General features: G+C 42.0%; 1 protein-coding gene across 1 annotated transcript in view; it reads right to left on the bottom strand.

Moving 5' to 3' along the window:
* The window catches only part of Efcab2 (EF-hand calcium binding domain 2), an 89048-nt gene that overhangs the window by 38207 nt on the left and 25972 nt on the right, over positions 1-24869 (bottom strand). Inside the window, exon 2 of the mRNA XM_038349826.1 lies at positions 18381-18465. Within this exon, the coding sequence (XP_038205754.1) occupies positions 18381-18465 (85 nt within the window). The remainder of the gene's footprint in view (positions 1-18380; positions 18466-24869) is intronic.

Here is a 24869-nt window from a genome sequence, read left to right on the forward strand (position 1 = left end):
GACCCTGAGGAAGGGCTCTAGGTAGAAACCAAGTAAGTTCTCTGTCGTTTTTTAATCAATAACTCCTCAAGTAAAATTTTATCTTTCTCAGAGATCTCTGATGCAGTTTTACAGCATCAGAAACAAAACAAAACAAAACAGAGGTTTTGTCAGTTTAAAAGGACAACCTCACCAAACAAATTACAGTAAAATACAAATACAAGTTATAAAGGTGTGAGGACAAGTGCACACTATCAAACTTTTCTCTCATGCTGCCTTTCATAGTCTTAAAAACACTTTTCATTGTGCAAAAAATCTGTCACAGTCATTCTGACATAAATATGTTGTTTATACAATGTATATGTCTAAAACTTATGTTTTCACAAACCCAAAGAATTTTTATGAGTTCCAGTGAGCTGAATTGAAGAATCCACCTTAAATAGGTCAGAGACACCCTTCTCAATTCCCTGGTCCTGAATTTTTTTTTCTCTTCCTAAACTTAACTTTGTCCTCTGCTCTGCCAAACCTTGCCAGGTCCAAGAGACACCAGACAGTTCCATACCATAAACCCTGGACAGGAGTAAAGTGATCAGCTACCCCAGGGTGTAGCTAGTACCCAGCTTTCTCAGCCCCCCCCCCCCCCAAGATGACACCCACAAATAAGCAGGAAGCAGTCTTGAGAATCCTCCATCCCAATTCCTTTAACCTGTTGTGCTTAATTTCTCACCTTTTTATTATAAGAAAGAGATGGGAATGTTATGATCTGCTGGCCTGGTCTGTCACCTGGTTGAGACTGGGCTTGTGTCACGAGAAGCAGGTGTGGCTGGCTCTCTGACGACTGAGTAGCACTTCCCTGATAAATGGCAGATGGACATATAGCCAAAGAAAACAGCTCATGAGGAGTTACCTTCAGTGGCAATCCAGGGAAGGCAATGCAGAGCATAGATGAGGAGATAATAGAAGGGGAAATGAGGAAGGGATAGGAAGGTGGCATTTAAATGCCACTACTTCTACGTAGTTCTTTAGATGGCAATGAAGTGAGATGAAGCGATTCCAGTAGGTCTCCATGTGTGAGGCCCTGGGTTCAATCCTAAACACCAGCAGGGATAGAAAGTCCCCCAAGTCTGTGAGGTGGGAGGAAAGGGCAATCACAGCAGACACCTGGATGACTCAGAGCTTCCCCTGTTTCCTGTGGCCTGAATAAAACCCAAGGCTGGAGACACAAAAGACTAAGCAATCCTCTAAGCTACTCTCACACGGCACTGGTGCCAGGAACATGGGAACACAGCAGAAGGGCCAGGTGGGCACTGCAGAGCTCCAGATGGCTTATAGATGAGCTGGGATGCTATGCTGGCCTTGGTGAGAGAACTGGGCTGCTGATGCTGCAGCCTTAGGATCAGTGATGCTCCTGGGGTGGGAGACAGAGAAAAAAGAACACAGGCAAGAAAAAAGACTAGGCCTTTGTGATGAAAGGGGGGGGAGTAGGAAGGGAGAAAACTTGAAAGAGAAACGTAGGAAAACACCAGAAGAGATGAAAAATGCCAAACATGGTGGTACACATTTGTAATCCCAGCATTTGGGAAATGGAGGCAAGAGAATCAGGAGCTCAAACCCTCTCCTACATAGCAAGTTCAAAGCCAGCCTAGGCTACTTGAGACTCTATCACAAAAACAAAAAAAAAATGATAAAAATATAATTTCAGGAAATACAAAACAGAAATTCCAACAACAAAGGAAAAAATAAAAATGTGAGTCAGGAATTAGAAATGAAACAAAAATATAAAATAAGAAAACCATAGTCAGAAGGTCTTCCAAGGAAGGAGAAATAGAATATAGTACTATAAAGGTATAATGAGGAAATTACAAGGATTACGTGGAGTGGGGGAAGGGAGGGCAGAGAAAAAGACGGAATTTGGGGGGTGGGGGAACAACTAACACTCTAACACTAAATGCCTTTTAAAGAGCCACATGAGAACCTACTACTGCAGAAGCATCCTAAATTATATACATGTATAAAGGAACTTAAATGGAGTCACTATACAATGGGGGAGAGAATACCCCAAGCAGAGAGCAGATGCTGCCAAATTAAACCCCTAGTAACAAGAATGGGCTACATCTTTTTGAGTCATTGGCCAAAGGAGGGTCCCATAAGTTTCCCCAAAACACTGTAAGTTATTGCCAACTTGATGGTAAGACCCTATTGCTGCTGGGTGGTGGTGGCACACGCCTTTAATCCCAGCACTTGAGAGGCAGAGGCAGGCGAATCTCAGTAAGTTCAAAGCCAGTCTAGTCTACAAAGGGAGTCCCAGGACAGTCAGAACTGCTACACAGAGAAATTCTGTCTTGAAAAACAAGCAAACAAACAAAAAAAGACCCTATTGCTGAAAATACTACATACTTATGGCATAGAACATGGAGAAATCTAAGTGGTACTCAGATTCACCCCCACTAGCTAGTGTTCATACTGCTAGAAGATTCTATACACAGTACCTGAAGAGAAAACTAATCATTAAATCTCATCCAGCTACAAACCCTGTGAGCTTTAGTAATGACCTACCTGCAATATATGCTCACCAATATAATAGAGGCATGAATGTCAGGGAAGTAGCCAACCTTTTTTCAAAATGAGGTTTAAGGCCCACTACCTGAGATGGAACCTACACCTAAGACTAAATAGGTCATGGGCCCTGGGAAAAACCTACTACTATTATTTTGCTAAATGATCATAGAACTGAAATTATTCCTAATGACATATTGCTATACCCATATATCTAAGTTAGGGTTTTATTGCTGTGAGGAGACACAGTGACCATGGCAACTCTTATAAAGGAAAACAATTAACTGGGCCTGGCTACAGTTCAGAGATTTGGCTCATTATCAGCATGGCGGGAAGCGAGGCAGCACACCGGCAGACATGGTGCTGGAGAGGAGCTGAGAGCTCTACATCCAGATCAGCAGGCAGCAGGAAAAGAGAGTGCCTGGCTTGAGCTTCTGAAGGCCCACTGACACTTTCTCCAAGGCCACACTTCCTCCAAGAAGGCCACACCTCCTAATAGTGCCACTCCCGGTGAGCCCATGAGGGGGGCATTTTCATTTAAAGCACCACACCATAGATCAGTACACTGCTCAGCCTTCAGCAGGGAAGCTTCTTGCAGTAGGCAGTAATTAGCACAGAGACACACAGGTGGACAACATGCAGAGCGGGAGATGCTCAGCCCTAAATGGGATGTCTTTGTCACACCCCTCCATGAAGGTTCATGGATCTATGTGGAAAGGGGGAAAGAAAAATTCAAATAGCCAGAGGTGGACAATTTTATGAAATAGCATTTTCCAGACAGCAGGGGAAAGAGCGTGTATGAGCTCACATAGATGGTGGCAGCAGGTCCAAGACTTGCACAAGCACAAGGCTGGCAAAAATCTCAACACAAAAGAGGGGGAGCGGGCACAGGAGCCCACTTCTAGCAAAAAAAAAAAAAAAAAAAAAAAAAAAAAAAAAAAAAAAAAGCTACTCAAAATTAATAGCTTCTGGGAGAGGAAAGTCAGTTTTCTTGGATGGAGCGATACTGGGTATATATCAACCACAATCTAGGCCCCATGCTCAAGAGTGGATGGCTAACACAATGATACTCTATGGTTTTTATGACTTTTTTTCTCTTATTTTTAAGAGAGATAACACAAAGATGGGTGGGTAGAGAGCAGAGAAAAAGCTGGGAGGGGTTGGGAGATGGTAAATAATATGATAAAATATGTGGTAAGGATAAATAACAATTATAAGAAGAAAACAACAGGGGCTGGAGAGATGGCTCAGAGGTTAAGAGCATTGCCTGCTCTTCCAAAGGTCCTGAGTTCAATTCCCAGCAACCACATGGTGGCTCACAACCATCTGTAATGGGGTCTGCTGCCCTCCTCTGGCCTGCAGGCATACACACAGACAGAATATTGTATACATAATAAATAAATATTTAAAAAAGAAGAAAACAACAGCTAGAATGATATAAAATGTTAAACTCGGTTAACCAACTTCTAGCAAGTGAGATTTTTAGATCAAGTGAACTGACTGAAAATTATTTTGTTTTTTTATTTAAATCTCATCACATTTATTTGCTTGTTTTGTGTATAGCCATGTATGACTATGTGTCTTTTTATGTGTACCACATGCATCTGGGTACACAAAAGGCCAGGAGAGGGAATCAGATCCCATGGAGCTGGAGTTCCAGGTGGTTGTGAGCTGCCCAACATGGGAACCAAACCCAGGTCCTCTGCAAAAGTGCTCTTACTGCTGAGCCATCTCTACAGTAATTAAACTGAGTTTAAGTGCTTTTTAATATCAACTAGTCTTTTACAATGGCTTCGGAACGCTTGAAAACCTGACAGCTCTTCTTTGGCTTCTGCAGCACATACATCTCTGATGCTGAGGAGCACCGTCACTTCAGACAGCTGACACGGCTGTCCGTGCAAAGGCCAGCAGCTCCTCCATAGCTGTCGCTACTAGGACCAACTCACACAGTAATCTATCATGCACCGAACGCAGAGTCAGTACAACAGTTGCTTCATTTTTTAAAATTTTCTTTTGAAATATTATTGTATTCTTTATAAATCTGTTTTATGGAATTTCCAATAAACTGACAAAATGAAACATTTTGATATAAATGTTCTAAAATGTGGAAACTTTACTCTATCAAAGTACAGAGATGTCTTATATAGATACATACAAATCAGCTCCAAAGCCTTCTAAATAGAAGAATTTGTTTCTGCATTAATATAGTCAAACAAGTCATAATAAACACCCCAAGGGAGGCATCGGATTGGTTCTTGACATGCTGACACTCAATAGGTGTAGTACCATGTTGTGGACACACGGTGGCACCAGTGCTATTGAGCTACAATGTGAGTCGTCCATTAGGGCAGTCAAGGTCAAAAACAACCCCAGTGAAGACAGACCGAGGGCATCTGACGCAATTCTAGGGTGCAAAGGCGGCAAACCATTCACCCTCTACGATACAGCTGCACCACAGCAGTGGTGCTGCACTCAGTTTCAGTAACTGTAACACACTTTGGAAATGTCTAGCAACAAAGCAGAATTTTGGAAAAGGGGTTCCATTTATTCAACAAACATTTACTGAAGACTGCTACGCTGGGAACTAGTCACAGGAGAGAGGACAAAACGAGGGCCTGGCCTTCTTCCCTGAGAAGAGTATTTTTCATACATCCACGCTATTTTGATGCTAAATAATAAAATAAAGCTAAACCAAGGGCAAAATCTCTAGGGCCAAGAACTATCCTGTTCCAAAAAGGTGGCCCTCTAGGCTCTTTCTAATCAACTGAAGAGCCTTTAGAAGAATGGAACAAAAATTCTGGTTCTTAATTTCTACAAAGAACTCTGGGCTCTGTAAAACAGCAGACATAGCAGACAAAATCAGTAACTTAATGACACAGCGACTTTGGCTCAGGGCTGTGACTACCGTGGGGAACGAGAAAGGCAAATCCAAGCTCTAGCCTTGGAGCTTGCAACCAGGAGGGACAGAGCATAAACGTAAGTAAGTAGAGCTAATTTTAGTCAGTGATAAGCACTGTGAAGAAATCGCACCATCATTGTTTCTGTCCCTGTGTCAGCTTGCTGAAGCTACCGTGACAAAGTGTCACACAATGTGGGAGAGGGGTGGGGCGTACACAATGTCAGCAACTTCTTTCCTCACCTCTCTGAAGGGAGGTCTGGACTGTGGTTTCACTTAAGGCCTCCCGGCTTAACTTGCTGTGTTCTCATGGGTATCCCACTAAACACAGACCCCCTGGTGTCTGCCCGGTGTAAGCCAGTGGCAAGCCATATTCCTGGCAGTGAGTCTGACTAGGCCTCTTTTATAGCATCGTTTTAAATCTGATCACCTCTGTAAAACATCTACACATAAGCTCACATTTTGAGCTATCAGATTAAGATTTCAAAACACAAACGAGAAACACTTAAGACAGGTATAGGCGATGATTTTTTTGTTGGTGGTAGTGGTGGTGATGGTGGTGGTGATGGTGGCAGGAGGCCTGGAAATCCTAGCAAACAGAAGCCAGGAGTGAGTTCTGCCCTCCAGCACAGAACAGTGGCCAGGGCTCACCAGACCTTTATGTACTCTATGAAGATCTGGAAGAAAGGAATTTAAAAAACCCAAAGATAAACGTAAAGATGGAAATGTTAATTACCCAAGTTGATCATTGTGTACATGTTTGCAATTATATCATGAGTGCCTCATAAATATACAAATTATCATGCGTCAATTTAAAAGAAAAACATTTCAAAACATTAATTTTGAGGACGACAATAACATGGTTTTTACCCCCTCCTGCCTGGGCCACTCCACTAGCCTGCATGTCGCGCTCTGCTTCCACTGTCCCAGCCACCCTTCCCACTGTCCTTACAGCAGCACAGCAAACTTACAAGACATTGTGTCACTCCCCTCACTCAACACCCTCCACGGCGTCCACCAGCATGGGGGGCGCTCCTCACGGGGGGGCTTCCACGGCGTCCACCAGCATGGTGGGCGCTCCTCACTGGGGGCCCTCCACAGCGTCCACCAGCATGGGGGGCGCTCCTCACTGGGGGCCCTCCACGGCGTCCAACAGGATGGGGGGCGCTCCTCACTGGGGGCCTTCCACGGTGTCCACCAGCATGGGGGGCGCTCCTCACTGGGGGCCTTCCACGGTGTCCACCAGCATGGGGGGCGCTCCTCACTGGGGGCCTTCCACGGCGTCCACCAGCATGGTGGGCGCTCCTCACTGGGGGCCTTCCACGGCGTCCACCAGCATGGGGGGCGCTCCTCACTGGGGGCCTTCCACGGTGTCCACCAGCATGGTGGGCACTCCTCACTGGGGGCCTATCAGCCTTCTCGGCTCTATCTGTACTGCACTCTGAAACGCATGCCCACTACTCCCTCCTCTGCTTTTCCAGAACATGCTAAGGCTGTGTCCCTTCATTGGACCTCCTTTGTATTTGCTTCGCACTAATTCTAAATATAACTGTTTCTAGTCTTCTCTTCCTTTCCTCTTTCCCTTCTCTCTCTCTCTCTCTCTCTCTCTCTCTCTCTCTCTCTCTCTCTCTCTCTCTCTCTCTCTCTCTCTCTCTCTCTCTCTCTCTCTCTCTCTCTCTCTCTCGTGAATATACACGTGCATGAGTGGCCTCAGGGACAGAAAGAGTGGTTGTGTCCCCTCCTCTCCAAGGAGCCTCTGTGAAAACAGCAAATGCTCTTAACCACTGAGCCATCCCTCCAGCTCCTGCAATATGCTCTGATATCAAATAAAGCTGCACCAGCCTCCTTGCTCTTCTCTGTCAGTTACCTTGGCTGTTCTAGCTTACTTTTTCATATATCCATTAAAATTCTCTTGTCAAGTTACAGAAAATGTTCATTCCCATTTGTGCTGAACTTAGGTCAATTTAGGATGTTTTGACAGACACCTTTGTTTCAGATTTTCTATCCCTCAAACATGGTTTCCTTCCATGTGTTCTATTTTTATGTCACATGGGTTTTCCTGTGGTATGGTTTATGTATTTCTTGTTGCAGTTCTCTCTAAACTATATTTTTGCTATTATAAATGATCTTACCTCCATTGTATCATCTACCTGGGCTCTCTTTATAGGATCGTAAGGCTCCTGATGTCTATATATTAATTTATTTTGAAATATTTATTCATTCCCCTTGTAATGGGTGTGGTGGTGAGTACAGTAACACCGATGCCACCGAGAGAAGGTGGAGGTCAGAGGTCAACTCTCGGGAGGCTGGGCTCCCCTGCCACTGGGTGGGAGCCAGGGATTTCTCTCAGGCTGTCAGGGTGCACACAGTGCCTCTCCCTGCAAACCCTGTCACCAGCTTTCTGTGGATTATGCTTGCTTCTTACTACTTCACAATGTTTTACTTTTCTTTGCAATAGTTTCCTTACCAACTCTCCTAGATTTCCTAAACATTCAGCCATACATCTGCACATAGTTTTTCTCCCTCCTACCATTTCACGTCCAGTAGCTATATCAATGTTACCACTTGACTGATTGTGTTGTCTCATGCCTCGTATTAATATCAATTTACAACGGCAAATGTAGATATCTTATCTTGTTCCTAATTTTAACCGAAACACTGCACACACCTCCTCATGGAGTAAGAGCCTGTTTGGGGCTAAAGAAGCATTCCCTAACACCTACTTTATTGAGGCTTTAAACTTAGAACCATGTGCTAAGTTCTGGCAAGGCCTCTGTGAACTACCTACGGGGATGATCCGTGACTTTTCTTCTCAGGTATATTTACACAATGTGCTAAATTAATAAATGTCTAATATAGTGATACTTTTACATTCCTAGAAAAAAACATAGTTTGCTACTAGATTTTGTTGCTACAAAAAAATTTTTTTTCAAGACCGGGTTTCTCTGCATAGCCCTGGCTGTCCTCGAACTCGGAGAATCACCTGTCTGGGGTGTACCACCACTGCCCAGCCAGTTGATTTTTTTAAATACTTTTTGAGATTATAATATAATTACATAATTTCTTCTGTTTCCTCCCTCCAAACCCTCCATATGCCCCCTTGTTCTCTTCAGAAATATTTTGAAATATAAATTTTAGAAACAATTTGTCAGCTCAGGGGAAAGGGTGGTGGGGACTGGGGCTATAGCTCAACAGTACAATGTCTGCCTACCATTCACAAGGTCCTTCATCAAATTCCTAGCCTAAGAAAGAGATGCAGGAGAAGCGGGAGGGAGGCATAGGGAGAGAGAGAGAAAATGAAGGGGAGGGGATGAAGAGGAAAAGAAAGATTTGCTAATCACTCTACCCATCTTGATATGTGCCCCACATTCCACGACACTGACTCAACTACATGGCCTACTAGACCACAATCCCAAGTCCCCTTCTATCTCTGGGGAACCTGGAAGTTAGAGTGGGGCTACAGCTCAGAAGAGAAAACATAAGATCCCCACGTTCTACCACAGTGCCCACTAGGACATTAATCGCTAGCACAACCATCAAAGCATCATAAGAAACCAGTGAGTTCACCACAGAGTTCTAACTGCCGGTCTAGAGATGAGGTCAGAATTCCTATTAGGCTTAACTACCTCACTGGGATAAGGGTTTCTTCCTGAACATATTGGTACATTTTGTGCTGTTTGATATGTCTTCCCAGCTACAACTGCTTGAACCAGAGGTGGCTACTTAACCCCAAAGTCACATCTCTATAACAGCCTTCAAGAGAGGCCTCTGAAGTCTAGCATAAGTTCTGCCCAAGAAGGGTGCCCTCTGCCAAATATTAATAAGTAATCAAAGCAGACCTTTCCTGTTCTTCCCCGGAAGTTTTGAAGTGAGACATACAGGGTGGTAAACCTAGGAGGGAAGCAGCAGAGAAGGCGGTGAGCAATACCCTAAGACTGCAGAAGCCCTGAGTGAGTAGACACAGGGTGAAGAGGCAGCAGCAGAAGTAGCAGGGAAGGACCTGGAAGAACGGTCACCAGCACGTTAGCTGAGCAGAGCTAATGTGCAGCCACCACCGTGACACGAAATAGAAAGAGAGTGCCCCTAAAGCCTCTCAACGTCAACAAACACAAACCCAGAACCTGGGCAGCTCAATCCACTGCAATGGCTTTCCCTTTTTCTTTCTTCCATGTGTGTTCGTGTGTGTGTGTGTGTGTGTGTGTGTGTGTGTGAGAGAGAGAGAGAGAGAGAGAGAGAGAGAGAGAGAGAGAGAGAGGATTAGGCTATCTTGTAAGTAAAAACAATTCATAAAGTAACTTGGAGAAATACAAGGAATTGTTTGTTTGTTTGCTTTGTTTTTCAAGACAGGGTTTCTGCATGAAACAGTCCACTCTGTAAACCAGGCTGGCCTAGAATTCCCAGAGATCCACCTGCCTCTGCCTCCTAAGTGCTGGGATTAAAGGTGTGCACCATCATCCATCTCAGAATACAAGAAATTTTTAAAGTATTGGTTTCTTTTTACAGCAAAAAGCTAAATGATACTTTCTACATTGAAGTCGATTATTTGAAAACACACACCCATGCATACATATTCATGTGCCTATAATCTCCTAAAATCTTCTTTTCTGAACTTAAATGATGTCTTATATGACACCATTTAAGACTTCATAATTTCTTCAATGGAAGTTAATTTTTTTTCTTATGTTAATTCAATTTTTTTGGACAGAGTCTCATGCAGTCAGACTAGCCTAGAAGTTACAAACTGAGGATAACTTTGAATTCTTGTCCCTCCTGCCTTTAGCTTCCAAGTGCTATGATGACAGTTGTGAGCCACCATATCACACTCAAGCCAATTCTTTTTATTTTTAAAAACCATGCAATTATGATCATGTATCTACAGCCCACTACTCATCCTATGTCCCAGTGACAAAATAAGGTGCAGGTCTACCAAAGTTCACTTTGGGGACAAATGAGTTTTCCAGACTTACTTACAGAGCAATAGGTGAGGGGTGACAGGCAGGGGCACGAGTGACCTTAAAGCAGTCACACTGGAAGGTCTGCACCCAGCATGATGATGACTCCCACACAGCTGTGTAGATGGAGTCCCCCCACCCCCAACAACCCAGAGACCCTAAGGTCATGTGCAATTAGGGCAGAACCACATACAACTTGTTGGAGGGGGTCTCATGACCTGCTCCCTCCTTCAAACCTCTCCTAGAAGAGTTGACATAGGTAACTGTAATACCAGCTGATATAACTGTACTAGCCAGTCTGTGGCAGAGGCACTGGGTGCCAGGGTGGGAGCCTATTCTCGCTTGGCTCCCAAATTCCTAAGCATCAGTTGTTCTGAAATTGGTTTAACAAAGTCTGTTTAAAATGTTGCAATCTGATGCAATCTTAGAATACCTATCAAAACTGCACTCCTGTTTTCTACTTGACAGCAATGGTCTTTTGTTTAAGTGTGCAGAAATCATTATATCAACTTAATAGATAAGAAAAAATATTTAATCAATAAGGGTGCAATTCTGAAAATCAATGGCAGAGCCTGAAACTAACTATAGTGACATCTAGAATACTTTTATCCTATTAAATTAAAAAAGAACAGATTATAAAAAGTGAGATTTCTTGGTAAGATTATAGTTCCTTTCAAATTGAATTTGAAAACAAGCCATATAGAAAAAAATACTGTCTTGACCTTTCAAGAATTCCTTAAAGAAAATGTTTCTGGGCCAGGAGGTGGTGGCACACACCTTAATCCCAGCACTCAGGAGGCAGAGGCAGCCAGATCTTTGTGAGTTTCAGGCCAGCCTGGTCTACAGAGTGAGGTCCAGGTTTCACAGGGAAACTCTGTCTCGAAAAACAAAAAACAAAAACAAAAAAAGAAGACTATGTTTCTATTTTTTTATTATTTACTTCTAATAAATTAATTCTGCTTAGGGTAATCAAAGTTATTCTATTGTGACAACTCTCCAGATTATGAGATAGCTCAATGGTAAATAAAGTACTTGCTTAACATGTGGAGGTCCCTGGGCCTGGGCAGGAAAACTAACAATAACAAACAACCTAATGTAATGACTTTTTTTGAGACAAGGTCTCACTATATAACATTTTCTGGCCTGAAATTTACCGTGCAGAGCAGGCTAGACTCAAACTCATAGACATCCGCATGCCTCCAGAGTGCTGAGATTAAAGGTATTTGCCACCACACCAAGCCAGCAATGGTTTTTTTGTCTCCAAAAATTATTCATACCCAGAAGGTTGGTAATATAAATATTTTAAATTTCTAAATGCCAGCAAATAAAATCAAAGGAAGAAGACAGGTGATATTAATCACACACCAAGATCTTTAATTTATAGACCCAGAAATAATTACATAAGAAAATGAGCAAAGGTCATAAACTATGCTTGCAAATAAAAGGAGATACGAATAATTTTTAGAGCTAGAAAAGACATTCGTGGTCTGGCAAGATGAGTCAGTAGGTAACGCTGATTCCCTCCAAAGCTGGAGGCCTAAGCTGGATCCCTGGAACTCACACAGTGGAAGAAAAGAAGTGTCTCCCAAAGGATGCCCTGCCCTCCACATGAATCCCATGGCAAATGCACCTCCCACATAAATAAATGCAAAAAGCAAAAAAGAAAGGTGTTCATAATTGAGAAAATAAAAATTAACAGTTTGATGAACTTTCAGAAAGAGAAAAAACAGGCCATATCACATGGCAAGATGGGAGACCATCTTCTCAGGGTAACAATATGTATCAAAAATATCCATGCATTTTGACCTATTTCTAAGAATTTATCCTACAGAAAAATTCTCACAGTTGCAAAATATCACACACACCAAGAGTTTCTACAGCTTGAATTATTAAAAGCAAAATCCTATAAGCAATTTAAATTACCAATTAAAGGAAGTACTTCAGCATATTGAAGTGAATATTGACACAATAAAGTGAAGAGCCGAAAACAATACAAAAGAATAATGATCAGAATATATTGATAAGTAGGACAGGATATATTAATCCCAGTAAAGTCAGGCAGATCTCTATGAATTTGAGGCCAGCCCAGTCTACTAAGTGAGCTCCTGCCTAGAAGGCCACAAAGTGAGACATTGTCTCAAAAATAATTTTTTAATTAAAAAAATAGTAAAAGACATATTGATAGCTGATAAGCAAAACAGCTCGATACAGATTGTTTATATAATACTTTATTCACTTGTGTTAAAAATGCATACACATAAGCCGGGCGGTGGTGGCGCACGCCTTTAATCCCAGCACTCGGGAGGCAGAGGCAGGCGGATCTCTGTGAGTTCGAGACCAGCCTGGTCTACAAGAGCTAGCTCCAGGACAGGCCCTAAAGCTGCAGAGAAACCCTGTCTCGAAAAACCAAAAAAAAAAAAAAATGCATACACATTGCCAGGCAGTGGTGGCACATACTTTTAATTCCAGCACTTAGGAGATAGAGGCAGGTGGATCTCTATGAGTTCAAGGCCAGCCTGGTCTACAGAGTGAGTTCCAGGACAGCCAGGGCTACACAGAGAAACCCTGTCTTGAAAAACCGACCAAAAAAAAAAAAAGTACACATCATGCAAACCACCAAACTACTTTACATGATAGCAGGGAAAGAAGGCCAGCGACATAGCTCAGCAGGTGAAGCTGCTTGCTACTAAAGCCTGACCAAACTAGGTTAAATCCCTGGAGTCCAGCTAAGAGGCAAGATGAACTGATGTTTATCTGCAATCCTATCGCCCCTACACTGTGATGGGAGAGCATCACAGAAAGCTCACGGGCCAGCTAGCATGGAGGATGCAGCACTGCGGGCACAGCAAGGGACCCTGCCTCCAAGGAGTGAGGAGGAAGAGCCAACTCCCGAAAGCTGCCTCTGCCCTCCACATGCACATGTGGTGTACATACACACCCACACCTTCACACACACACACATACACTCTCTAGGGGAATCATAGACACTTGTATACTCAGGAGCTAGAAGTAAAGAGACTCACTGATGAAATAGTCTCTGTACCTTTAGGATTTTTGTCCATGAACATATTTCATCTATCCAAATATTTAACTTTTAATCTTATTAATTTCTAAACACAGACTAAGAAACTACATATAAGTAATAATGAAAATATATTATGACCTGTTTTATATTAAGCAAAATCAAAATGCCTCTAGCTAATGATATTAAAAACCTGTCCAGTATTTTTCAAGGAGCTAGGTTTCAAAACCTAATTTAAAAATGGAAAGGAAAATTAAATGCTTTATAACTCAAAGCATAAAACAACACAGAAATAAATTAAATTTTCATTTAAGATATTATTACATATACCACAACATTGCCTATACCATATTAAACAGAAGAAAAAGTTTATAAATTATTTACTTAAAGAATATAAAGTGGAACAACAGCAATAATAGTTAATATTATTCAGAGTTAATTGCTTCTGGTTAATAATTTTCTAAGAGCTATAAAAATGTTCACCAGTGACCAGTGTGTGAGTGTGTGAGTGTGTGTGTGTGTGTGTGTGTGTGTGTGTGTGTCTGCATGTGTGCACGAGCCGGTCAAGGGACAACTTTGGGAAGCTGGCTCTCTTTCCATTCTGTGAATCCCAGGAATCAAACACGGGTCACCAGGTAAGCACTTTTACCCACAGAGCCATCTCACTAGCCCTATTAATTCATTTAGAAATGAATCTATTGTACATTTATATAAATAAAATATTGTGGAAAATATTACACATCATGTATCCTTTAAAATCCTCATGACAAAGCTAAGAGTGAAATTATTTAATTCTGGAGGATAGGAAGATGGCTCAGTGGTTAAGAGCATTGGCTGCTCTTTCAGAGATCTTGGGTTCAGTTCCAAAGCACCGTCAAGGGGGAACAGGCTCACAATTGCTTCTGACTTGCAGGGAACATGGCACCTTCTGCTAGTCTCTACAGGGACCTACACACATTTGTATATACATGGTGCATAATTGTGTATAAACATACACACTAAACAAAATAAATCTCTAAAAATATACCTAATGCATCCTCTGTTTTATTAATGCAAATAGTTTTAACTTCTCAGTCACATGTGGGACACTGAAGATGTACAGGGATGTCTCTTAACCACCTGGAGAATTTCCTGTCCTTCCAGTCCTGTGCGGCAAAAGTGAAAGGAGCGTAACAGAGAACATAAGTTCCTTAGCATCAAGAAATTGGGTTGGGACCCAGAAAGCGTGTTTATTCCCATGTCTGAAGAAGCAGAGGAGACATTTCATAATGTTTCATATAGTAGTAAGAAACCTACTGCTCGCTTGGCACTCCCAATACCAGGCCTCTTTTCTATCCATTACAATAAAAATTCAAATAAAAATCTTTCCATTTATGCACAGCAGAGAGAAGGGGAAAGGAATAAACTATTCAATGCAGCCTAGGTCTACACCAAGGGAAGCAACTCCATACCTCCCCGAGGCCAATGTCCTGGTCTCCTCTCACAAAGCAGCTCTTGCTGCCCAATGCAGGCACTATATATCCCTAAGCACTCTTGCTACATACAAAAACATTCTTTTGAGTTTTGAGGGACATTTTAAAAAATTCTTATTTTGTTGCTCAGGCTGGCTTTGAACTTGTGGTTTTCCTCCTGCTTCAGCCTCCCAAGTGCTGGGATTATGCACAAGATCCAATATATCTGACTCAAAGACAGTCCTCTGTACCAATCAGTCTACACAGAATACTGCCTCCAACCCTTCAATGTTTGAAGAGTAATAAACTCTTTATCAGATGTTAAAGCGTTTTATAAATTGATAGCTCTTACTGGAGTGTTGAACTTATTGAAGATAACACAACAGATCAGAAGCCAGTTGAAACTGGATCCAATTGTACAAAGGGTAGCATGTTATACAGAAGGCCTAACAATTTAAATAGCAAATATAAACTGTTTAGTAAGTTAAAAATAAACATCTATTTAGACTTTCACTTTTAATCATAAGCCATAATAAATTCCAAACAGAGCAACTGCTTTTATAAATGGAGAGAGTTGACCCTGATCATCACAGCACTCCCAGGGCCTCCCTTGGGGCTGTGGTACAGCCAACTTGGAAAATGCTGCTGAACAAAAGAAAACTAACTCGACTTCCCACTCTGCTGCTCACTATTGCACAACTATGGGCCAGTGTTTTTGTGTCTCTGTCCTTCACATCCAGTTTATAAAGGGTATTACCAAAACCATGAGAACAAAGTTCCGTTTAAATCAGTCTAAGGAGTCCAGCACAGCAGCATATACTGTGGAAGTCCCGCACCTGGAGGCTGAGGCAAGAGGACTGCCACGAGTTTGAGGCCAGCCTATACTACAGAGTAAAACTCTGTCTCAAAGGAAAACAAAGCAAACAAACAAAAAATAGCATAAGTAATCAAAATTAGAAAGCTGCAGTCATTCGCGTTACTACTCTTCAAATATTTATCTTTTAGTGCTAAGAACAATGCCAGCTCTCTTAGTAACCATCTATTTAATAAAGTAGACTAAGTTATAAGCACATACACTATCCCTTGGGGCCTCAGCAAAATTGCTTTATTTAGGAATAGGGAAAAGTTGAAGCCCATAAACACATTTTTTTCCTGAATTGGCCCCTTTTACCAAAAAAGGCCTGGCTGGCACCCCGCCCTATGAGAGATGGGAAATTCCCCTTTCACTGCTACTGTCAAGGAAACTAAAGGCAAGAAACAAGCCCAGGAATCCGAGAAGGGCTGGGCTGGGAGGATGAGGGCAGGAGGCCATGCTCCCAGGCACAGTCTGACACTTAGAACTGGAAAAGCCCTGGGGTGACACTAAGCAAAGCATATACTTGTCATTTGTCTCCAAAACCGGAGGTGCTACCCCTCTCACACAAATAAAAACATTACAACGAGGTGATGACACAAAGCTCCTAGATGACAGTGACAGGACAGCTAGACTGTCAGCTAGACTGTGGACACCTTTTCTCCTTTCCTCTCTCTCTCTCACAAAGCTGGGGCAGGGCTGGGAATATGTAGCACAGCAGAAGAATGCTTGCCTGGCACATACAAGGCCTTGGAGCCATCCCCAGAGATACCAACCAAACAGACACATCTAAAGTTATACTTGCCCAACAGTACTTCTCCCCTGGCCCAGAAAGGGAACAATTCGGGTTCAAGGAGAGGTTAGAGGACAAGAACTTGTCCATCATCTATCTAGTCCATCTGGTTGCAAGATACTGCTACACGCTCCGAGTTACCAGAAAACCCTGCAACCAGCACCATCCCTTCCTGCTGTTTTCCTGCAAGAACACACAGACTCAGCACTCTTTGAAGAGCTGTTCCCATAGAACGAGATGTGACCAGAGCTTCTGGGAGCTGCACAGTCCTGTCATGCTAACCTTAAGTTCCCATCACATTTCCACTGTAATAGCTGAACCAGACTCACAATGCCCATGATGGTTAACCTAGATTATCATTTTGACAGGACTTAGACTCAACTAAGAGACAAGCCTTTCAGCATGCCTGTGGGATAAGATTAGGTCAGCTTCTGGGCATGTCTGTGAAGGATACTGGAGGTGGAACGATCTCTTTAACACTGGGCCTGGCTAGAATAGGAAGTGATGGGTGGCCCTGGTGTATAAGCAATTCCACCTTAGATGGCTCCCCACTTTGCTGGCCTGAGTACTAGAAGCTCTTAGACTATGAATTCATCAGATAATCCTCACTTTTCCTGACCCCCTAGAAGAATGGATTCATGGCTTTCCCTTGCTGTATGTGGTACAAATCCTACAGTTTCTATTAGAATCCTGTGTGATTTCCTTCACTTTCACCCCCTAACATAGAGTCTCCCTACCTAGCTAAGGCTGGCTTCAAATTCATAATCCTCTTGACCTAGCTCCTAAATGCTGCAATTACAGGAATGGACTACCACACCTGTATTCTGCTATATCTACCTATATTCATCATGTCTTTCAATTTTTCATGCTCTGTTTAGCCCAGGTATTATTTTACATGAGGAGTATATCATTCTCTAAACATTCTTTGTAATGGTAGCTTGATAACACATATCTATGTACTTTTTATAATATTTTTAAAATTATATATACTATATATAATACAGTTCAATATATATACTATATTATTATATATAATATACTACAGCAGTTTCTCAACCTGTGGGTTACGACCCCTTTGGGGTCAAATGATCCTTCACAGGGGTTGCTGAAGACTATCAAAAACACAGATATTTACATTATGACTCATAACAGTACCAAAATCAAGGTTATGAAATAGCAACAAAAAGAATTTTATGATTGGGGTCATCACAACTTGAGGAACTGTATTAGTGTTGCGTGTAAGCGAGGTTGAGAACCACTACTATTGTGTGTGTAGAATGTATGGGGGGGGTCAGGAGAGGACATCAGGTGTTTTCTTCTATTGATTTCTTTATTCCCTTGAGAAAGAGTCTCTCCCTGATCCTGAAGCCTGCTGTTCAGCTAGACTGACCACTGAACTCCTGGGATCTGCTTGTCTCTGCCCTCCAATACTAGGGCATGTGTGGCCACACCTAGCTTTTACATCAGCACTATGGATCCAAACTTGGGTTCTCATGCTTGCACAGACTGAGCCATCTCCCCATCCCATATTTGTCTATTCTAAAATGCAAATTCCATTTGTACACCAAACAGAGATTTACTGAGTACCAAACATGTGCCATCACTAAAGCTGTAATGAAGTTCATCTTTCTTGGCTCACAGTCTGTAAGTTGGAATAGATAATGATAACATAGTCCACCAACTAGACTACAAAAAATAGGAAATAATTTACCTTGAAGTGGTAATTAACAGAAACGCAGAGCACAAGAAAATAAATGCTTTAATAGTACAATAAATGCAAAATATAGTATAAAGAGAAAGAGAGAAACAGTCCCTTTCTGTTTTTCTATGAATTGTGTCCATAATTTAGAATTGTAAGAACAATAAATATTTCCAAACCTCACGTCTACTGTATTATTCGTTTCATGGTCAAACACTTCAAAGGCATCTTTGATCTTCTTATGAAATTCTGCCACTATTGCCTCTGCAAAATAAAAAGTAAACAAAATTTCCTTAATTATTAATTCAAAACAAAATCTTGGTAACCTAACTAGAAATTTTTTGCGGTTTTTCTTTGTTTGTTTTGTGTGACCATCCATCTGTTTTTAGACAAGTTCTCACTATCGCAATACGTGGATCAAGCTGTCTTTCAACTTCCTCAATGCTGAGACTTCAGACATGTGCTATCATGCCTGGTTAAAGTAGAAAGCTAACTAAGGAGGAACCTGAAGAGCCATTCTTGGTCTCCTCTATAAATTATATGCCATGTTAACTCCCTCTGGAAATGCCAAAGAATAGCTCTGACAAAAGCGAGTTAAAGAAGGAAGGGTACTCTGGTGCACTGCCTCATGCTGGGTTAGTCATGGCACCAAACTTTTTTCTAAGGTATAATAGTAAAATTACTTCAATTTTCATCTTGTGTGTGTGTGTGTGTATGTGTGTGTGTGTGTGTGTGTGTGGTGTGGTGTGTGTGCGTGTGCATGTGTGTATGTACGCATGCATGCATGTGCATATGTGTTCACATGCCCACGCCAGATGTAGAGCTTATTGTTTCAGATAGATTAGCTAGCCATACCCCAGAACCTGCCTGTCTCTACAGTCCCGCCCCACTTCTGGAGTTACAGATGTGCCCTGCTTCCCCTGGCTTTTATGTGTTTCCTGGGGATTCAAATCCAGGTGCTCTTGTTTGTACTATCTCTTGCCAGTTCAGTGACTGAGCCATGTCCCTACTGAGCAATCTCTGCAGGCCCGAATTTTGTTCTTAGATACACAGAGTATATACTCCTAAGAGCCACCACCCAGATCTCAATGGTAGACCTTCCAGCCTACCCTCTATCTAATGTAGTTTGGGTGCCATCCTAGTTCAACTCTCAAGACAACAAACACCATCTACTTGTTAGGTCTGCTCATCACCTTTGTTCTGTTCTTGAAAAGGTTGAAGGTGGATAAAAGGCATATAAACCCACCTGTGCATCCTTCAAAGCCCTTTAAACAAGTGTGGGATTGAAGCTCACTTTCAAGAAACAGTGAAGTAGTCAACAAGCATTACTGACAATGTGTTATATTGCAGACACTAACAAGGTCAAAACGAGAATCCACACAGACAAAGGTTCTGCCTCACAGCTACTTTTATCAGAAAGATATATAAATGCCTACATATTTGCTGATAGGTTGCATGACCTTGAACAGAGAAAAAAAAGAGTAAGAGATGTAAAGAGTCCCACCTTAGAAAAAAGGTGACAGGGGCACAACTGTCAGGCAGGAGGAGCCCATCTGTAAACATCTCCAGAAAGATGTCAGACAGAGGGAATAGAAAGTGCAGAACAGCAGCCTAAAGATCAGATGGTGTGAGCTGTTGTGTGGGAAGCTGAATCCACCAAGGATTTTGAACTTTCCTCCGAATGCAACGAGAAATCACTGGAAGGTTCTAGGCACTAAGGTGACCTGATCAATCCTCTTTACACCTTTGTCACTGCATTGAGAAAACACTGGAAAGGTCACAGAGACCAGGGCAGATGCTGATTCAGGATCTCTTCAGATATGGTCAATGGTTGTCTTAGTCGGGGTTTTTACTGCTGTGAGGAGACACCAGGACAATGGAGACTCTTACAAAGGAAAACATTTAGATGGGGCCAGCTTACAGTTTCAGAGGTTCCATCCATTGTCATCATGGCAAGAAGCACGGCAGCATGCAGGCAGACATGGTGCTGGAGAAGGAGCTGAGAGTCCTATACCTGATCCACAGGCAGCAGAAGGAGTTGGTCACACTAGGCCTACCTTGAGCATGTAAGACTTCAAAGCCCACCTCCACAGTGACACACTTCCTCCAACAAATCTACACCTCCTAGTAGTGCCGCTCCTTATAGGCCAAGCCTTCAAATACACAAGTCAATGGGGGCCATGCCCATTCAAACCACCACAGTGGCTGAGGGAACCACAGACATAGAAAGAAATGATAGGATTCTGGTTACGATCACTAAGATGTGCTGACAGATTTGGGGGTAGGGGGGCAAGACTGACTTCAAAGTGCTTAAATGAGTAAAAGAAGGGGTAACTAGAGATACAGCTTAGTGATGGAGTACAAATGAGAGGCTACCAGTCTCGCCATAAAAGGGGGTCATTATCTCAAATTTTTACACTGATACAGCCATGTAATCAAGTCTCAAAGTTTGTGAAGAAATATTTACAAGAAGATTCCCAGAAAGGAAAAGAAAGATAAAGTATGAGCATAGTTCACCACAAATATAAAACCACCAAATACAGAAAGAGACCTCACACCTGCCCCCAACTTAGGTAGAGGCCACAGGAAGAAATAATAAAAGTCAAAAGAAAAACTGGGAAAATTTTATCACTCATTGTCTGTTCTAATACAGCCACTAATCATTTTCCATATTTCCCTCCAACCTTCTTTTATATGTATCCTTTATACAGGCCATTTCAGCACTGCCATTCATTCACTCATGAAGTACCTACTGGGTGAGGACGAGGTGTCTGGTTCCAGGTTGGGTGTTTTAAACACACAGAGCCATAGAGTCAAATACCTTGTTCATAGACCTGAAGAAACCAAGATTCACTGAGGCTCAGCAACTCTCCCAAGGGTTTATTAAGAGGCATAATCGGATGAAATCCAGATCTGCCCCACTGAATCCTGTTCTTCCCTAAATCTCTTTATCTATTAGTATTCACAACATAAGAACTATAACCTGTAGTTCCTTCCTTTAAATGTTCTTTTCCAGAGTGCAGCATAATCTTCCATCTTTAGCAGCACCACAGGAACATAACAGAATTTATTGACATAATTAAATTTTACTATAGCATAGCAATGAAAAGCTTCATTACTTAGATTTACACTTCTCTGATTACATGTGAATCTCAGTAATAGTGCATGTGTTTGTTTGCCACCTGTTTTCAGTTACGACTTGTCAGCTCCTGTTCTCTACCCAACCCTACCAGGGTCTTCTACTATCACTTAACCATTTGTGTGAGCTCCTCGGAAAGCAAAGACTTAGCGCCTGCCAAAAGCACTGCATACAATTGTCAAGGTCACTTCTTTCAATTGGTTTTGTAAAATAAGAGCAGAAGCTCTTGCTGGCCATCAAAACCATCCAATACCCGCACCAGGGCAAAGGATACCGGGGAGCTTAAATTAGCTGAAATCACCTAAAAATCTTTACCTTCTCCACCCAGAATTAGTTACTTGATATTGTCCCGTGATCTTTCACTCAAAGATAACATGTAAGTATTCTTCCTTCTCAAAAGATATTGCATTTTACATCTTTGTGACTGCTTGGTATTTAATTAGAGATCTTTACCAAAATTAATTCAACCAGCTCTGTGATTATGAACATTTAGATTATTTTCATCAGTGAACAATCTTATCCAGTTCATTTTTGTGCAATGTCATCTATCTCATTGTAATTCAATGGTGGAGGAGACTGGGGAGGTGGCTCAGTAGTAAAGTGCTCACTGAAAAGCACAAGGACCTGAGTTCAATCCCCAACACCCACATAAAAACTCAGGGGCTGGAGAGATGGCTCAGAGGTTAAGAGCATTCATTGCCTGCTCTTCCAAAGGTCCTGAGTTCAATTCCCAGCAACCACATGGTGGCTCACAACCATCTGTAATGGGGTCTGGCGCCCTCTTCTGGCCTGCAGACATACACACAGACAGAATATTGTATACATAATAAATAAATAAATATTCAAATCAGCATCAAAAACCTCAGCGTGACAGCAATGCTTGTAATCTCAAGGGTCTGTAGGGCTTGCTCACAAGCAGTCTAGCCAAATCAGTAAGCTCCAAGCTCAAAAGTATAAAATGGACAGCAATTGAGGAAGACATCTGATGTTGGCTTCTACACACAAACACACACACACACACACACACACACATACATTCAAACACATATATGAGTATACACATAATCACAAATGTGTGTGCACATGCACAGAAAGAAGATGGTTGACGTTATACAGAATATAAGAAAGGTGTTGTTCTTGAAACAAAGTCTCAACATATCCCAGGCTGACCTCAAACTGACTATACAGCAGTGGATGACCTTGAACTTCTGGTCCTCTTCTGGTACAGGGAGTATGTGCAAGTGCCACCACGCCTGGTTTATGCAGTATAGGTATCAAGGATCTAAGTCACCACTTCACAAAAGCTAGTAAAGTACCAACTGACCTACATCCCTAACCCCATGGAAGTTCATATTAGTCAGAACCATAAGAAATCAGAGAGCCCACAGTTACCCACTCTGGAAAGGAATTCAGGGAACTCTTGGGGAAATGGATTGATATTCCAGAAGCCCAAAGCTGGCATTCATTTTAATATGCAACCAGTGGGGACTGAGGGGCTGGTGGCTCTACAAGACTGTAACAAACACTCATAGCTGGGCGGTGGTAGCTCATGTCTATAATCCCAGTACTCGGAAAGCAGAGGCAGGCAGATGGATCTCTGAGTTCAAGGCCAGTCTGGTTTACAGGGCAAGTTCCAGGAGAGGCTCCAAAGTTACAGAGAAACCCTGTATCGAAAAACCTCCCCCCCCAAAAATAGTAATAATAATAACAAGTTTCTTTTTATTAAGTGTGTGGGCATATGCACTTCTGAGTACAGGTGATCACAGGTACAGAAAAGGGTCTCTAATCCCCTGGAGCTAGATTTACAGGTAGCTATGAACTATCTAAGGTGGATGCTGAGAATCAAATTGGGTTCTCTGAAAGAGCAACAAATGCTCTTTATTACTGAGCGATCTTTCCAGACCAGAAAGTAAATTGGAAAAAAAAGAGCAAAATTCTTTTTAATATTTTAGATGTTGTAGCCAGTAGGGTTAATTCTGAATTCAAAGCCAGTCTCAACTATACTGTGAAACCCTGTTTCAAAAACCAAGGAAGGCTGGCACATGAGTAAAGATGCAAGTCTGACAGCCCGAGTTCAGTCCCTGGGACCCACGTGAAGGGTGGAAGGAGAGAACTGTCTCCCTGGCGTTGTCCTCTGGCCCCTCTACACACCACACACCTCCCACAACAAGGAGGATGAGGATGATAATGAATTAAAAACAAGGGGATGTTGCTCAGTAGAAACAGGCTTGCCTAGCATATGCAAGGTGAGGTAAACAAAAGTCTATCTCCAGCACTCACAACAAAAGAAGGTTATCAAGCTGATTATTAATGTCCAAAAGCTCTTCTAGTTATTATTCTAGCATATTACACAATATTATTTTCCATGCTTAGCTCTGAGTGACAAACCATTCACGGCCCAAAAGTCATCACCTTAAACTTTTTCATTCTCCTATGGCTCAGCTATCTTAGGGACTCAAGACTCACCTCCTGCCTTTTGCCTTCCCATCCTACTCAAATAATCACTAGCTATATTCCGCTCCCCAATGCTACTCATAGCCTCCTACTCATAGCTTGTCTTTTCCAATTTCTTTAATCAAGAAACTTTCAAACATACAGAAAAGTTGAAAGCTTAGTAGTTGCCCTGTGCCCACCACCTAGGTTGAAACGTTGTTAAGACTGCCATTCTTTCCTGTCCTCCCTCCATCTCCAAGTAATTGCAGGCACAGTGATACTTTATACCCGAAAACTTCAACATGCATCTCCTAAAAATAAGGACAATCTCCTACATAATCTCAATGCTATTTTAATATCCTTAAAAAATAACCAAATTCATTAAAATCATATTCAAACATCTCCATCTGTCCCAAATATCTTTGCTACTTTCTTCAATCTAAAATTGTATAAAGTTTATGTACTCCATTTAACATGTGTGTATTATTTTCAACAGTCCCTATTGTTCCCTACTCCCCGCCACACCTATGAAACGAGCTTATTGGCGAGACTTGCTATACACTAGTTTATGTAAAAGTTCCCTATAACCTGGACTTGACTGATAGCTTCCCTTTCAATTACTGACCCATTAAAGTCCATGCCTTCAGGGAATGCCACCTACCAAGTCTCTTTGTGGTCAGATTCCTGATCGAGTGATCTTTCTCTCTCTCCTCCTCCTCTCCCCTCAAAATTCACCATTCAGACTCATCAGTTTACAGGGCATGTGCAAAGTTCTATTTCACAATGAACGGATTCTTAATCTATTTACTAACCGTCTTTGAAATGGTCCCCTGCCCTTCCATCTGTACTGCCCCCATCTAGGTTTAGGGGCCCACCACCTCTGAACACCTCCTTTCCCATTCCAATCCTCAAACAATACTCACATTTTGCTTGGGTGTTTTTTTTCTTTTCTATTAATTTTTTTCTTTATTTGTTTATGTGGTAAGGGAACTAGAATCTGGACCTTAAGCAAGCTAGGTAAGCATTCTTCCACTGAGTTATAGCCCAAGGCTAGGATGATCCTTCTGAAACGCAAGTTTAATTCTGTGACTTTGAG

Source organism: Arvicola amphibius, chromosome 12, assembly GCF_903992535.2.
Source record: "Arvicola amphibius chromosome 12, mArvAmp1.2, whole genome shotgun sequence".
Taxonomy (NCBI): domain Eukaryota; kingdom Metazoa; phylum Chordata; class Mammalia; order Rodentia; family Cricetidae; genus Arvicola; species Arvicola amphibius.